This window comes from Pleurodeles waltl, chromosome 3_1, assembly GCF_031143425.1.
Source record: "Pleurodeles waltl isolate 20211129_DDA chromosome 3_1, aPleWal1.hap1.20221129, whole genome shotgun sequence".
In the NCBI taxonomy this organism is placed as follows: Eukaryota; Metazoa; Chordata; class Amphibia; order Caudata; family Salamandridae; genus Pleurodeles; species Pleurodeles waltl.
Window position 1 is genome coordinate 1,133,092,562 of NC_090440.1, and position 17,828 is coordinate 1,133,110,389.

Below are 17,828 nucleotides of genomic sequence, written 5' to 3' on the forward strand. Positions count from 1 at the left end.
CACGAAAGATCCTCTGAAACACTTTCACTACGAACAAGCCAGCTGCTTAAATCTAGAACTAAGAGGCCTCTTTCAAAATTTAAGGACCACGCTTATTTCCTGACTGTGTCAGGCTCAGAAGCAGCCTCATGCTTCATACAGTGCAATGCTGGTCATGAATAGTAATATTAAAACTCATATTGATCATTACTTTGATAATATTAGGATGGGTATACCAGAATTCACAGGACAAGGGGCAATGCTGTCATAATATTAATGCAAAATGCATCACTATTCCTCAAAACGTGTTATTAAGTTAAGTCAGTTAAGTCCTGAATTAGGTTGGAAAAATAGTACTCACATATTGCATTTATTTCATGCGGATAGTACTGAATTTGCTAATGAAAAGCTGTGCATACAGATATACTCTATATTTCCTAAGACCACTGTAAAACCATATTAAAGCCCCTTTAGTGGATCATCTAGGGCAACTTGACTAATGTCAAATTGGCTGCTAATTTATGCAAAGGTGATGATGAAGTGACTGGTGGGTATTTTATAGTGTTTTATGGGGCATACTTCCATTCTAGCTACTGAAAGTGTAAAAAGCTAGCCACAATTTTTAATTTATGCTGCAGTTTAAGTGTGTACTACCTCGAAGTACTAAAAAAAAGTTTAATTCAGGAAGCAATAATATGATGACTAAAAAGCTATTCACACATGACATATGTTTCTGTATGGATGTGTCCTGTCGTAGGAGCACAGGATCATGCAAGATTCTACAACTGTAGATTGTGGGAAGTAATTTTGTTTTCAAAATATACACTTTGTAAACAGCACAAAGCTTGCAAAGTTAAAAAAAGTGAATGAAAAGAGAGCTAAAAGTGGTTTCTGTGAAAGATATTACATACTTTCTTTGAAGTGGAAACTTCCAATGTATGAAGTAGTGTGCAAAGTTCACAAACCTCAAAACATCTCAAAATGAAAGATCTTTATATAGCTTCATTAGCGTATCTTATTGACACCTTGGGTTTAGTCTATATCCTAATGCAAATGACAGTCAAATCACCACACGGATAACCACAGATGATCATAAATCTGCCCATTTTCATGAGTGTCTTGCTAAGGTGTTTCACGCGATGCGTGCAAATCAGTTAAAATTCTGAAGGAAAAATATGAAATTTTCAGCACCTCATGTGCTCCCCCATATTTTAATTTTGCCTTTCTGGTCTGATGTATTAAGTCTGAAGCCTAACTGGCAATCTTTCATTAGAAACCTCTGTGTTAAGATAGATAGTGCACTATCTCCATCAGTTCAAATTTCTACAGTTTCAAAGTCCTGTTTTGCCAGTTTACATTTCAGAGCGCCTCCTATAACTACTTACATTTCAGAAATTGCAACTATTGATTGCCTATCCCAATCACTTTTTCCCTATAAGGTTTTTTGGTAAATTGTTAACATCTTTTTCCATACGAAAAGCACACAGCTTCACTAGGTGTAGGACAGCATTAATGCTTTTACATATGCTGTCTGATTTAAATATTTGATATGTGACAGGGTTTTATTTAAAATGTGGGGTTAGGTATTGTAACTCATTGATGTTTTAACATACAGTATTTGATGTATTTAAGTTCAGTTAAATTTGTTTGTTATAATTTAATATTTATTTACATTAGTTATTTGTGGTTCTATGGCATTTTTATATAGCTGAATAAAACCTTCTTTGAATGAGGGTTTGACTGACTGAATCTCTTTATATCCTCTCAACTAGATTACTGCAATTCTATTTACCAGAATGTTATGTTATATTTGATTCAGAGATTGCAATTGTTCCATAACTATGTTGTTAGGACTTTATTTGGGCTCGAAGCGAGAGGTCATGATATTACTACCTTCTGATTAGCACATTGGCTACCTAAGAAGGAGACGGTGTTTTTAAGCCAATGAGCCTGGTTCACAAGACACTCTATACCTGCCAAATCTTTTCTGTTCCAAATTCTAACTTTATATCACAATCGACATTCTAAGGTCCACCAACAACAAACTGTTTAACGTGCCAAAGTTGTTTTGCAAAACGTCTGGCTGCAGAGCTTTTTATGGCAGCTACCAGACATTGGAATTCCCTATCTTTGGTATATGTTATGAACCCAATTTACTGAAATTTCGAAATGCTTTAAAATCTCAGTTATTTCCTAAAATCATTTAATCAGAGACAGAGATTTGTCTGCAGTACTGCAATTCCTTTTGATCTGTGAATTATGCAATTATCTTTTCAGCACCAAGAAGCCCTCTTTTGGTTTTGTGTTGCACTTTAAAAATTCCTAAAAAATGAAAATGATAAAAAACACTTCAGAAAACCTGCAAATTTTGAATATGCACTCTCATAAAGTTTAGATTCATAGCCAACAAACAATTAAATTCACTGTTTGTGTTATTTTTCTTCAATTATAGTCACAGAAGTGACCTATATTCTGCTAAACAAACTTGATTTTCAGTTACAAAATAAAAATAAGCACATTGAATAACATAAAAGTAGAAACAAACTTAGAAAAGCTGAAAATTACACTCCATAAAAAATTGAATAGCAGCAATTGAAAAAAGTAGTGAAAAACACACGGTTAGGGTTGTAGTAAGGTACAGCATGGAATGAGGGATGATGTAAGATGTTTGGATTTGAGAAGATAAACGAGATAGGGTCATGATGATGGTAATTGTTAAGGATGAGGTAAATGATTGGGTAAAGTTTAATTTTCATAAAAATACACTTAACGGTGACATTGTATTACCTTTCTTTTTTGCTATCTACTTTGTATTTTCATATTCTACATATTGTCACTGACCTAGCTTCTTTATTGGGTCTTCTCCCAAGCTCATGCCCTTGACATAACCTCAGCACATTTATCAACTGAACTGAAGTTTCATTATTTCCTACCTGTAAATTGTGCAGATAGGGCAAAAGAAAATATGTCAATGAGAATGAAATAATAGAGTAAGACAGGTGTGTTCAGTGTTGGGTCCCTGAAGGCCCTATCCTTTCACGGTTTTCATGACATCCCCCGACTATATGCAACACTTTTATTCAGATTTAAAGCATGAACATTTTATCCCCTGTGGGTATCTTAAAAATTAGTTGTAGATCAGCTTTGCATATCTCTGCATCTAAACAAGTTATATGTAATAGCGAATGAGCAACACAGGCATATTGGAGACGCAATTGAGTGCAATATTTATCTTTGTCTGAAAATATCCACCCAACGAAGATTCTGTTTGTACCTCAGAATTTACTCTACACCTATCACTTATTTTTCTTTGACTCACCCCTACACTTTTTACCCTCTATTTGTCACTTTTCTAGGTCCAACATTAATTGTCTAGTTCTCTGTTTCCCCCCCCCCCCAAGGTTTCTGCCAATATTTCTTGCCTGTGGATGAGTTTCCAGATACCTATCCCTTTGATACAGACACTATGAACTTTCCGACTTCTGACCTATGTTTTGTTGGGCTCATGTCAATGATTGATCCACCACGTTCCACTGTCCCAGATGCTATCACCAAATGCCGAAGTGCAGGAATTAAGGTAGGAACTGTTTCAGAATGGTTGACAACACTGATTATTTTTGAGGATCAATCACCCTTTTGTATCAAGCAGTTTTACTATTTCCATGTATTCTACATTTACAAAGGTTTCCACTGATATTCATGTATGTGGGATATAAAGACTATTTTGCTAATTCATAAGATTATTGAACAAGTTAGAAATCTCTGCATCATGGGTTTTCTCCAGCGATTGTCAAAGTTTCCAAACATTAAAGCGCTTCACAAAACATCCCCATATATTCCAGTTCATACTTCTACTGTCCTAGACTTATTCCTGTGGAATTTCTGCTGGCCAGCAATCCGGAAGTGAGTACTGATATATGCGCATTTGCACACATAACTTTTTGAAAACATTTCTCTCTATCTTGATTATTATTATTCTTTCAAGCAGAGTCTAAATAATCAACTGACGTGTGTTTGTTTTTGGGCGTTTTAATACCAGCTTTGAATGCTTACCTGAGAACTTTGACACTAAAATATAGGTACACAAAAAACATTGCTGAGGTATTCATTACTTTTTCAATGGCCTCCACATTTGCCTCCACAGGGAATAGCTCCCATTAGCCCTAAACCTATGATTGCAGAAATCAATGATATGTTCAGGAACTCCACAGCTGGAGATTCTATTTGTTTACATAAATATCTGGAGATTCCTGTTTCTATGAATCTTTTTTACCTATATAGATGTCACTATTTAACCTTAAATGTGCTAAAGGGGTTACAAAATGGGTCACCTTTGTATACGTTCAGACCACACTTGATTTCCATAATTTATGCCTGTGTTAAGTGATTAGTGTTGGTTTGAATGGCCTTTGGAAATGCTTTTCAGATGTATGAAGAGTTGAAATTACTTTGAAGAAACTCAAAGCATTATTTAGAGCGTGGCAGATGAGATTGCTCTGTTAAAACATGACGGATACTTCAGTTGGTGTATTACACAGACTATAATGGATTTGTAATATGGCGAATGTGATGGAGTATCCCATTTGCCAAACTGTAACTAACGCTTCTAGTGTCTCTGGAACAAACAAACCATTTCAAATTATGTAATTATGTGTGACTTACATGCCTTTGGTCGGTGTGGAATGGCCTATATTTTACTCCTGTAGTATTGTTCCCGTCTGAAAAAACACATGTCCACAGGCCCCTGAAATATAATATATACAAGAATAGTACAGAGAAAGGGCAGCATTGGATTTATGTTAACTTATTTATTTAATAAGCAGTGCTTAATTTGTAAATAAAAACAAAAGCCCTCCTCTTAAACACGCGGCTGCAGCAATTAAATGTGCGAGCACGGAATTCTGAGACAGCGTAATCCTGAAGCCATCTCTGGCCTTTTCAATCCATACAAAGCCACGCCATGCCCCTTCAGCTCACTCCAGCAGCTTTCTACTTTCTCCCTTTGTGACGCTTTTTCGTTTTTCACTTCCTCCGTCTTTCCCATATGTGTCTTTTGCTCGCAGCAAATGCTTGAGGCAGAAGAATAAGCGCTGGTCCTCAAAAATAAGTGCAGGTGCTCAGCACCAGAAACAACAGGCACAAATTAAGCACTGTTAATAAGTATGTGTGTTTATCACATATCTTGCCTTAAAATAATCTTGAGTACTGATCTTGGTAATCACGCAGTAAGTAGTTACACACCTTATGGCTCCCAAGTTCTCTTTTTGCGTAAATGGTACAGAAGGAAATGAGGGCAGTATAACTTGCCCACCCCCTAGGTTTGGGGTCCTTGGGACCTAACACTTTGCCCGGATCTACCTAGAGCTGTAATTTGTGTTTGAAAATACTGCCTCATGGCACAGATCAGTTGTCAACATGCTCTTGCCAACTAGATGAGTTTGAAAACTGCAATTGCAAAGGGCAACATGTCAGCTTAAAATTCAGGCATTGCATGTTTGCTCTGAATTCATACTGTAGTGCTTCAAGCCTATATTTCTCCAGTTCTTCTCTCCTATTTAAGTTGTTTACAATGCGGCATTGGGAAGTAACACATGAAAGGCAGGATAAGACTATTTAATGAGCGTAGGTTCGGCAGAATGCCTTCTATTTGTCCTCATGGTTAACCAAATATGTGCTTAGTGAAGGTAATTTTTGCCTTTTCTCGCCGAAGTTGATTGCCTAAATCAATAAATCAGTCACACAAATGTAGACTACTTACATCCAAAAGGAATTATAAATGACATTGAAATGACAGATAGTAAAATAATACAGGAACAAAATAAATATTGAAACAAAAAGTCACAAACCCATAGCATATGAACAATTAGTAAAGTATACACAAAAAATCGCTAACAATTGTGGAAATATGTGAGTGTTTTGAAAATAAGATAACAGTTCCTAAAGTGAAATGAAATAAAACATTGAAAGAGAGGTACTAAAGTATACAAGAAATTGGTGAGAGGCAAATTATGTCCTTGTAAATGAAAATATTTAAGGTCTTTATCAAGAACATATTACAAGCAGGTAGTTGACAGAGATGGAGGAAGAGAATACAGAATTGGTAAACCCCAAACCATGAAAATTCCAAACAGGGCATGGGCAAAAGGCTTGATCATAAGCAACCAAACCACTATGGCTTCAGTGTATCATGTGGTGTGTTTACAGCCTTCTTGATACTCCTTGACAAAAGAACATGGCAAAGTTAGTAGCCAAAAGTGTTTACTGCTATTGTCAAAGAAGTCCCTGTATAAAGAATGGACATGTATCCAGATATAACTACTCTGTTAGCTACCACATTATTTGTAGTGATAAGATGTTCTGCTAAGTGCTTCTCACTGGATGTCCATAGTGTACTTGATTTTTTTCACAATGGGTTTCCATCCTTTTACTTTACCAATTAGAAACACAGTTTGTCAGCTTTATGTCTGATGGACTGTGAGCAAGCATGTCAAGATTGACTGAACTTCAAAAGTAAGGGATGAAGTTGTGTTTCTTTGTATTTGGGAATTATATACTTTGTCTAGGACTGAATTGTGAAATATATGTACAACTTTCTCTTTAAAGGTTATTATGGTCACTGGGGATCATCCAATCACTGCAAAAGCCATTGCTAAGAGTGTTGGAATCATTTCAGCAGGCAATGAAACTGTGGATGATATTGCTGCTCGTCTAAACATTTCTGTTGCTCAAGTGAATAAAAGGTAAGTGTAAATTCTTTATGCAACCAAATTTATTTTGCTCTGTACTAGAATGATTATCGTTACTCATCAACAGTGCATCTCAATGTTTTCCTCTTCTCGTGTTGACCAACCATGCCTTTCCATCTTTATACCTCCGTTCTTATTAACTACCACCTTATTAAGTGTTGATACTCTTTTCTTCACTGCTTTTTCTTACAGTCCGTCTTTCATTCCCAAGAAGTGAGTTTAAAACCTATCACCACTTCTAAATGAAGACCCTGTTTCCCTACAGCTCTTCGATTCTGTCAACAATAAAGCTTGCCACTTCTAGCCACTTATTTCTTCTGCCTGTCATATCTGCAAATGCCAAGTCATACATATGTTATTGTGCAATTCCCTCATCCAATGGTTGGCTGCAGAGAAATATGCAGTCTGTTTCCTAAGTTTGTCTTGCCTATTTCTCTGGTTCTCATAGAGATGCAAAAGCTGCAGTTGTAAATGGAGGAGACCTGAAGGATATGTCCCTCGACCAACTGGATGACATCTTGGCCAATCATTCGGAAATTGTCTTTGCTCGAACCTCCCCACAACAAAAACTGATTATAGTGGAGGGATGCCAGAGATTGGTAAGTAAGGAGGGGATTTCCATTAGAAACGTACACCCAAAGATCAACAAAGAGGACTAGACAGAATAGAATCAGACCGCAGTGCCTATAACATATAATCAAAATAGCAACTGGACTCCAGGTTGCCATGGTAGCACATGGTGAAAGACACGGTACTGTGTAAACTGTGACAGCCAGCGGTATGAAGTGTTCAAATGAAACATAACACATGATTTCCTCATACTACCAACTTCTTTCACCTATAGATTAGATATTTTAACACGTATAGTTTGGAAATAACCCTTTCTTATTTTACTGATCATTACTACTAGAGAAACTCAATGTTTACTTGACATTCATCAGGTATTAAATGTGATAAATGAAGTGAGTGCCTCTATATGGTTAAGAAGAATTTGGTTGAAAGAATGCAAAGTGATATGAATCTCTTGCGTAGTTATGTCTGCTATTGAAAGTATTTGACCATTCGTCATCCGGTTGTCATGGTTTCAAATAAATTATGCTACATCAAGTTACCTATAAGGGAACGTGGGCTACTCTGTCAATAGTTCTTTGAACTGTCAGAGGCTGCTTGTTCACTTAATGAGATCACACTGCTCACATTCTTACAGGAACTGTCAAGAGAAGATTAATTTCATTCCTTTGGCTTGACTCTATATTTAGTGCTGAAATTACTCTTGAGCCTAATTTTGACAGACTCATTAAATCTAAGTTCAATTATAAAGCAGTATTTTCACTAAAGAGCTTTTCTACATACAATTATCCCAAATGATGTATTTTATATTACACTGTATTCAATACAAATACTTATGAAGTTGAACAGAGTCTTATTACTGTAGCTACACCTCTTTCTAAAGAGCTTTTCTGTACTCGAATATGCTAAATATTTATTTTACAGTTTACTCTATTCCATACAAATATTTAATAGGTTTGACAGAGTTCCGTTATAACTGTAGGTACATGAAAGCTCCTATGTTTAAACTGAGGTGTGGCACCTTATTACTTTAGACCATTTTCAGAGATCACAGACATACATTTAAAAAAGTGTTTTACTGCTCGAAAGATTTCATTAAGATCCTCTTCCTCTTAGTGTAATCCACTTTTGGACGAGCAGAATATGGCCAATATGGGAAATTTTGAGAGGTCCAGGTGAAGAAATAATATTGATGCTATGGCTCAATATTTGTCTGTGTACTTTTATCAGGTCAGTCGTTCTTGCCTTGCTGGATCCCTTACAGTACTTTTGCTGCAACAACCCACTACCTCTGACCCATCCCCAGGCCCATTTCTATTTATCCATGGGGCACAACCTATTTTGTGCCAGTCAACTCACTTAGCATTATACCACCAATTATTCACAATTTTCAATGTTTGCTGCCAAAATTCACCCACAAGAGGCCAAAATGTGTGCAGATAGGAACCCTAATCAGTGTATTGACAATAATGTACCAGTTTTATGTATATTTGTCTTTTATTAGATTTACTGGTGACCTATTTAAGGCTTGTAATCTCAACATCCCTGGAAATAAGCATATTTTTGGTGGATAACTACACACACATTTATATAGAAATGTCCTTGGTACACATGGACACCTTTATCACTAACGTATTGGCTACTAAAGCCACATTTAGATGCACTATAAGCAAGGATTCATTTTAGACTTCATCTAGAACCTAAGAGAGCTCTAGAATTGTACCAGATACATTTCCAACTTTTTTGCCACAAACACATTAGTGAAATGGGGTTACTGACCCAGGAGATGGCTTGAGTATGTTTCCTGCCCCGACATCTGTGGGTAAAGATACAGCCACTGTAAGCCTGATTTTAGGTAAAGAATTTTAGACTGGTTTGCGTGTGCTGTGTTTCCAGTCACTGGGCAGTTTGCAGAACACTTTGATTCAAATCAAGGCCCACATACTCAGATATGTGTGTAGGGCTTCATACTGTATTGTCATGTATTAGCACTGAATGAGTAGTACTACTGTTTCTGACTGTGCACACATGAACATTTGTGTTCATTGACTTTTATAGATGCTGCCTTAGCATTGTCTATTTTTACATAGCGTAGATTCCCAGATGTATTGTTCTTTGCAGTGCATAATTCATCGTCTTTAATAAAGTGTCTTAATCTATTTTTTTAGTCATCCATATTGATAGAGTACTGTCACAGTCCTCAAGGTGTTTCAGTCTACTAACACCATCTACCAGCATCGAATCTACCCTCGAAAGACTGAAACCTTAGTTTGAACTAATCCAGAATTGTTCTTAATTGTTCTCTCAGTCATGAATTGTGTTCTCTTCTAGAATGCAGTTGTTGCAGTTACTGGTGATGGGGTCAATGACTCCCCAGCTCTGAAGAAAGCAGATATTGGGATTGCAATGGGCATAGCAGGATCGGATGCAGCAAAGAATGCTGCAGATATGATTCTGCTGGATGACAACTTTGCTTCTATTGTAATCGGAGTGGAAGAAGGTAGGTGGTGGCATTCTTGATATTATTTTATTTTTCTGTGCTGGTAGATTCTGTAGGACACAACACATGCACCATTGTGTCACTGTGTCCAAAGCTCACATGTGGAGGTCATCGAGAATATGCTTCTATCTCACTCCATGTCCTAACATGTATGTTCTACCCAGTGCCATGGCTTATCTCCTTAGCCAGGTGATAGTATCCCTATTCACAAACCCTTACCAAATATATAGCACTGACATTGGGGTCCTGACTTTATTCTTCGTGGTAAGTTCTACTACATACAGCATCTCTACTCCTGCTCAGGTGTTATAATCATCTCAAATGGACTATGTCTCTCTTCTTGTGCTTGTAGAGCACTGATGCTAATGACAATCTCAAGGTCTTGCTCATGTCTAAATGTTTATTTCTGCATTGATCATCCATGCTTACCCTGTAAGCTCTGTTTGTCTTTAGCCTTATACCAGATGAGCAGAGTCATTAATACTTGCCCTGCCCTTATTTATGCTTGCACACCTAAGCAATGCCACTCTACTTCCGTGTACCTCTCTCAAATTGCTGAATGATGTCCCTCTCCAGGTGATTCACAACTCCTGTCTTTCACCACAGGTCGTCTAATTTTTGACAACATTAAGAAATCCATCGGATACACCTTGACCAAGAATATAGCTGAACTCTGCCCTTTTCTGATCTACATCATTGCCAGCGTGCCTCTGCCAATAGGCACAATCACCATCTTGTTCATTGACTTGGGTACTGACATTGTAAGTAGTTTGCTATGGTATTGTTGGCATCTCAGTGCGAAGTGTCTTACCTCAAACATATCCGCATTCTAGAATTGGCTTTGATCCCGTTTTTACCTTTTCAGATTCCTTCGGTTTCCTTTGCATATGAGAAAGCTGAGCGTGACATAATGAACAGAAAGCCACGCCGCAAGAACATCGACCGACTGGTCAATCAGCAGCTTGCTCTCTATGCCTATGTACAGATTGGTAAGTGAATTTTCCCATCGCTGCCTCTCAGTGCACACTGTTAAATGCAATGGACACTATAGTAACCAGCATAACAATGTCACAAAGCTACAGACCTCTATGAGACTGTAAAGTGCCTGGACACTGAAGTTCTGAAACCTTCACTCTGAAGGTCTTACAGAAACGCACAGATTGGTCGCATCTCTGGTTTTAACGATAGTGCTTCAATGCAAGTTCTCACAGAACTCTTGAAAATCTAAGCTGTTTATCCATATACATAGTATATATGCAGATGCACACGTTATAATATGCAATTTATTACTATTGTTGAGTGTGAGGGACGGAAGCACGATGAGAAGCCTGGAGTGAGTCATGATGCCCTCCTTTTTCTAAAAAACTGGTAAGAACAGTATATTATACTCTGTGCATCTACATTTTATGCCATGGTATTTTTCATGTGTGCCTGTTCTGGAAAAGGTATTTAATTAAGCACAGGAGGCAAAGGGTTACATTTGTGCAGTATGGTCAAATCACATTGACTAGACCTCGCTGCTATCAGAATAGTATTTTTACTGTGTAAAGTAATTGTTGGAGGCAATCTGTGAGGCAGTAAAAAGGGCTTATCATATCAGCTTTGGAGGCATGTGATTGGATGATTAAGGAGATCAAAATGCCTGCATTGAAATCGTGATTGAAGTCAAAACTGGAATTTCTTCACAGTGGGGATAAAATCCGCAACTAAGTGCAGGCACTATGAGAGTTACCAAACCCTATAAGGGCGCACCCGGGCACTTAGAAGCACGTAAAACAGGAATTCAAATGGGAAAAATTATGAATTTGCCATGGTAAACTCACAACTTTTCTGAAAATCACAATTACGCAGCTTCTGTTTTGTATTCAGAAACAGGCACCTAAAATTGCAATTTACAGAAAAAATGAATGCAAATTCCAAAAATCTCAGTCTTTATTAAATACATGAGTTTAATTAAAAAAGTAAAACAATCTTGTCTGTGGTTGGTTGAAGGCTCTGGTAGTGTCATTGACTAAAGGCTGAAAAGCATGGCCGCTAACCTGCTAGTGCGACCAACCCTGCGCAGCATGTAATGTGTACATGTCAGGGAAATACAGTGTATCATAAAAAGCAACCTCAAAACCGCAGAACACAAACCTGCAAAAGCCCTGAAATTCACCAGGTATGATATGCAGCACAAAAACGCACAACATTACTCAAGCTGCACGCCATGCTCAGCAAACAACTTTGTCGGTGGCAAATGAAAAAACTGTCAGCAACCTGACTGCCAGAGCAAAACGTGACAGGAAGTGAAACCTAGCACAAATATGTACAAGGACATGGAATTTAAGTACCGTGCTCATAGCTACCATTTCCTCTTACCAAGTCATTCATATTGAACAGTGTAAGAGTAAGAGAAAATCTCTGTTCTGTACAAACTTATTTATGTCCATATGAGTGTGGTAATGACGGTGCCATAAGGGGCAACACGATTATTTACCAGTGCGCAGGAAGGGGAAAGGTTTTTCATTTTTAACAAAAACAAAAGGTAAATAAAAGACCGGTTCATCACTGCAGCTGGGCTCTGCTCATCAACTGACACTATCTCGAAAACTTGCAATTTTATTACCACGTGTCTGAGATTCACGAGTAACATCTCAATTAATTTAGTGACATTTTATGCATTTTTATTGACAAATACACAAACGCTTTACTTCATATCAGCACAATTTGGTTTTTACATGTTAAAAGCCCTGAGAAGGAGGATTGCCTTATAGTACTAGCCACACTTGTCTGGACATTTTTAAACGTATGGCAAAGGTAACAGAGACGTTTCAATATTGTGGACACATCAGAGTACACCTCGAGTGCTTCTGTTTGCTGCAGGTATACAGACAGGATCATCACTTAGCAGTATCAGCTCACCTAGTGGCACTGAAAAAATCATATTCTCCACCTTTATGTTTTTAAATCAGAATTCAGGACACAGAATTACAGAACTTGCAGCACCAGGAGAGACAGCTGTGCAGAGGCTCGTACGAAGGTGTTGTGATGTAAGGTCACATATTCGCAACCTCCACCTCCATGCGGCGGCCGTGCCCACCACTGTGGCATCACTGGTTTAAATTCAACTACGGGAGTAATCTGGCCAGACAACAATGCTCTCGTCTTTTTCAGTCCTGCACACAGGACTGAATTTAAGAGTGTAACCTACAGCCCAGTGTGAATACAGATACATAGGTCCAAGGGGCATATTTATACTCTGTTCACGCCAGATTAGCGTCTTTTTTTTTTTAAACAAATCTAGCACAAACTTAACTCCATATTTATATTTTGGCGCTAGACATGTCTAGCGTCAAAATATTGGTGTTAACGTCATATTTGCCTGCGGGAAAACTACCTTGCATCAATGAGAGATGCAAGGTAGGCGTTCCCGGGCAAAAAATGACTCAAAGTCTCTTGCGCCTTATTCATCCTCCCGTTCAAAAATCACGCACGGGAGAAAGAGGGCCTTAAATAATGGCGCTAAGCCTACTTAGCACCATTATTTCATGCCAGGGTCAGGGCAGGCGTTAGGGGACCTGTGGGCTCATTTCAATTGTGGAACACCATTGAATGAGTCCACAGGTGCCCCCCCTCACCCACATCTGGCGGACACCACAGGACGGGGGGACCCATCCCAAGTAAGTCCAGGTAAATATTGTAATGTTTTTTTTTCAGAGTGCCATGGGGGTGGGCTAACATGGGCCCCCCTGCATAGCACTGTGTCCAGTGACCATGCCCAGGGGACATATGTCCCCTGGGCATGGCGATTGTGCTGGGGGGGGGATGATTCCTGTCTTTACTAAGACAGGAGTCATGTCCTTAGGGGTTGTGCGTCAAAAGAATGACGCTAGTCAGGTTAGAGTCATTTTTTTTTTAACTTTAACCTGACTAGCGCCATTCTTTCATACACAACATGCAGTTCTCCCTACGCCTCCCCTACCCGGCTAGCATCATGTATTTTGACCCTAACCAGGCCTTAGCGCCGGTTTGCGCCATCCTTAAATATGGTGCCCAGCTGACATCCTGGAATGGCGCTACTTTTTGATGCAAACCTGCGATATTGCAGGTTTGCGTCAAAAAGTATAAATCAGGGCAGAAGTGTGCCCTGTTTGCCTTAAAAATGGATCATGAGGGCTGTACAACCGTGTTTCCTGCACATGCATGGTGAGATGCCCTGACCCGGTCTATCAGTACCTCACTGATTTATGTAGTGAAATCACAAAATGCGATTAACGTTCACAAATAAATTTACATTCCACGACGCTGCTACATCATTACATGGATGTATGTCAAATTCAATCGACTGGGAAGTAGAGTGGGACCCAAACCCCATTGCGCGGGACCCAAACCCCATTGCGCTGTTGCTGCCAGTGGGTAAGCTTTCTATTTAGTTAACTGGATCAGCCATTTGGAAGATTATCCTGCAGACTATTTTTTAAAGGGTAGCAACATCTCTGTACACCATATCAATATGCACCAAGGGATAGAAAATGGGTCAGATTAACCTGAGGTCAGGGGTTAAGCGGGGAACAATACAGAGTAAAAGTTTTGTTGCCTTTGAACAATGTAGGACACAGGTCATTTTTGAGGAAAAAGAACACGGATTGCAAAATGTTGCTCAAAATACTTATAGCCTGAATGGTTTTCCTGTGTGAGTCCTTGTGGAATGGAGTGTTTCTGTAACTTATTTCCACATTTTAATTTCTAACACAAAATCTCCTTTCTTTCTCTTAGGGATTATTCAATCAGTGGGAGCATTCCTGTGTTATTTCACACTCTATGCAGAGGATGGTTTCCTGCCATCTACAATGCTGGGGTTGCGGGTTGATTGGGAGAAAACCACATATCAGGAACTTGAAGATAGCTATGGACAGGAATGGGTGAGAACAAGAAATGTATCTTTGGAAACAATACGAAAGTTAGTTATCATGGCATCAGTTGCTCATGACTACATTAATATTTGTTTAAAACGTTATTAGCTGAATCTAGTGTGATATAATTACTATTACCATGGTACATGCACTCTACATTAATTCATGCTATTATTGGAAGTGCTTGGTGGAGAGCCACTGAGTGTTACTTATTAAAGGCCCAACGGGCACGAATTATTTGAATGTTTCTCTGGAATCGTCACACACTATCTGTCCCAGTGTAGCACGTTTTCTCTTTGGCCAAAACAAAGATAGATCCATGATTCACAGATGAGAATCCCTTGGTTGGCTATAGAGTCTGTGCTCTATATAATCTCAAATTTACAGTGCTCAGCTCAAACTGCCTTATTGGCAACCTTATGCGGAATCAACTGCACTGGCCAATAAATCGAATTTTAAGAATGTTGCATGCTAATCCTAAGTATCCTCTACACAATTAGTAGTATTGCCTTTGCCGCAGACATATCAGGTTTGAGGCCACTCTGTGAGTGCCATTGCCGGAAAACCTTCAGGTAGAAAATGGTACAGGTGTTTGCCTGAGCTTTCTAGAGAATACACTGAATTCACTAAAATGCCCGCAGAAAAAAAAAAAGAAAGACGGGTTGGAACTGAAAGTTCACATGATGCTTTACAATCTTCCTGATGTGCATTTGCTATTTATTGCAGAAGGTCTGCACCTATTTGTGTGGCTGGCCTTTCAGGATCACTGAAGTTAATATAATTCAACTGCCATCTGTTCACAGACCTATTCTCAGCGCCAGTACCAAGAATGGACTGGGTATACTGCATTTTTCATCAGCATCATCGTTGTGCAGATAGCAGATTTGCTGATCAGGAAAACCCGGAGAAACTCGTTCTTTCAGGTGAACCCATTAAGGTCAGTCATGGAGGATTGGATGGTCTGTGCTGAGGTCTTAGTGGTTAACTATTATAAGCCATTTGCTTGATTCTTACACCTTCTGTGGGGTTCTAGTCAGGATTGGTTAACATTGGTGCATTTCAAAACACAGCCTACCAATTTCCTTTAAAAAATATGCTGCCAATAGCCACCTCTTGCACCGGAGTTTAGATATCATTCTGGAGCTTATTTGTTCTAAATGAAAGCAGTGTTAGGATCTGTCCTTAAGATGAGGATGCTGCTATTCAAATAGTCTGGGATTCTGTGCGTGGTGCTATGAAGACCACATCCTGTCATGTCAGCTAGCAATAGGACAATCTGTTTTTGCCTGAAAATCCCTTCCAAGGGATCGGGGAATGAGGTTGGGCGGCCATGCATGCAAACTGCATTATGCTGTGCAGACTACCAGCTGTTGTGTTAACCTTTTAGAACATATATCCAATCATTTCAGTTCATCTGATTTCTTTCTGTCAAAATCAATAATGAACCACAATAGAAGGGTCATCTATACTGAGTATTCAGTTGACAGTTATCTCTTTTTTTTGGCTAGTCAAATTTTTTCAACAGTTGAATATGTTTGGTGAGGTTTGGTTAATCACTTTTGCTCCTGGGAAGACATCTACTTCTGCTCTTGGCATTATGTGTCACTGGGTGGTTCCTTGCCATATTTGCTAAACACAGACAACCTCTCTGTTTTAGATTTGGTTGTTCTGTGGCCTACAAATTTTGTAATGTGAGCAATTGGAGATCAGTGCTCTAACTTGAAAAGTCTCTACTACAGTCTGTTTTTATCTAACATAGACAGTTCACTGTAATAAAAGGTAAATGACTGTGTGCGGCAGGATATATCTGCAGATCCCAGATGACACCATGATCAATGAGGCAAATTGGGAGGGTCCATGTATTGCTCTCCTTAATATTCTTGTCTTAAATTGAGTCTCTGGAATCTATCACCAGGTAAAAAATTGAGGGGAGGATTTACCAAGTAGTCGGTTATCACTATATGATGGATTTCTGATTGATGAGACATAGAGTTAATGATTGTCACATTTCTCACTTTTCCTACAGGAACAAGGCCCTCATTTTTGGCCTTTTTTCGCAGATCGCTATTGGTGCATTCTTTTCTTACTGCCCAGGGATGTCTGAGGCCTTAAAGTTTACTCCTCTTCGGTGAGTTCTGATTTTATTTGTGCATTATTGACAATACACTCTCCTATCCGCTGTCGGAAAGCTTACTCCGATGGTCCAGTGGAGTAGAGACCATCAGACTAAGGACATAATTCCTCCTGCCCTATTGAGATTGGATGATCAAACGTTTAGTTAGTTTTCCATCAATCACCACCAGGCAAACCTGGTGATACCAGACAGGAAAAATGATCTCCACACACTGGAAGAAAACTCAGAGTGTTGGGGCCATTAGTTTTGTCTTTCAAGAACAAATTACTGCTTTTGGAGTTTGTTTTTGAAAAACAAAAAAGTTTGGTGTGTGGAGCCTGAAAGACAATGGTAATGCAACAAACATGCAGTGCCTTCAGAGAAACTGCATTGATGGCAATTCCTCTGATGGCCTGAGGTCTTTATTAGATACAGCCAGTGTCTTATCCAGGTGATTGGTTGACACCTGTTTGGTATAAGTCAGTAAGGACCACACGCCTATTATGAATACAATTTAGCTTTAACAGAATTTCATGTATGAGTTTAGCACTTCAACAATGGCAGAATGAAAATAGCAATAAAGAGCATCTATATATATATATATATATATATATATATATGAGTACACTACAAAGAGCATCTATGTATATATATGAGCAATAAGGTTCATTGACAGATCTAAACTTGGAATAACTGTATACCAAAATGTGTTACACTAGATGTCCAGAAAGTAAAATATAAACGAGTTGAATACTTCAGATAAGCTTTGATTTGCTGCACACCAAAATGCATGTTTCAATTACTGCAGCAGGCTCACTCTACGAAGTTCAGAAAGCAAAATATAAACAAGCTGAATACTTCAGATTATAAACACAGTGCAAGCATAATAATCAATCATAATAATAGAGCAGAGAAACAAAGGCCTTTCATCTCTGGGTGGAACTTAACTTAGTCCACGAAATTCTGGGAAGCCCTCTACCGCCCGCTTGGACCTCTCTCCCCCCCGAGCGTCATGGTCTCTGAAC

At 38.7% G+C, this 17,828-nt stretch overlaps 1 protein-coding gene across 1 annotated transcript in view; it reads left to right on the forward strand.

Annotated features, from left to right (window-relative positions):
• The window catches only part of ATP12A (ATPase H+/K+ transporting non-gastric alpha2 subunit), a 69,384-nt gene that overhangs the window by 47,358 nt on the left and 4,198 nt on the right, over positions 1–17,828 (forward strand). The window contains exons 13-21 of the mRNA XM_069224438.1: positions 3,381–3,556; positions 6,583–6,719; positions 7,174–7,324; positions 9,627–9,795; positions 10,402–10,556; positions 10,661–10,784; positions 14,554–14,699; positions 15,494–15,627; positions 16,717–16,818. Coding sequence (XP_069080539.1) covers positions 3,381–3,556; positions 6,583–6,719; positions 7,174–7,324; positions 9,627–9,795; positions 10,402–10,556; positions 10,661–10,784; positions 14,554–14,699; positions 15,494–15,627; positions 16,717–16,818 — 1,294 coding nt within the window. The remainder of the gene's footprint in view (positions 1–3,380; positions 3,557–6,582; positions 6,720–7,173; positions 7,325–9,626; positions 9,796–10,401; positions 10,557–10,660; positions 10,785–14,553; positions 14,700–15,493; positions 15,628–16,716; positions 16,819–17,828) is intronic.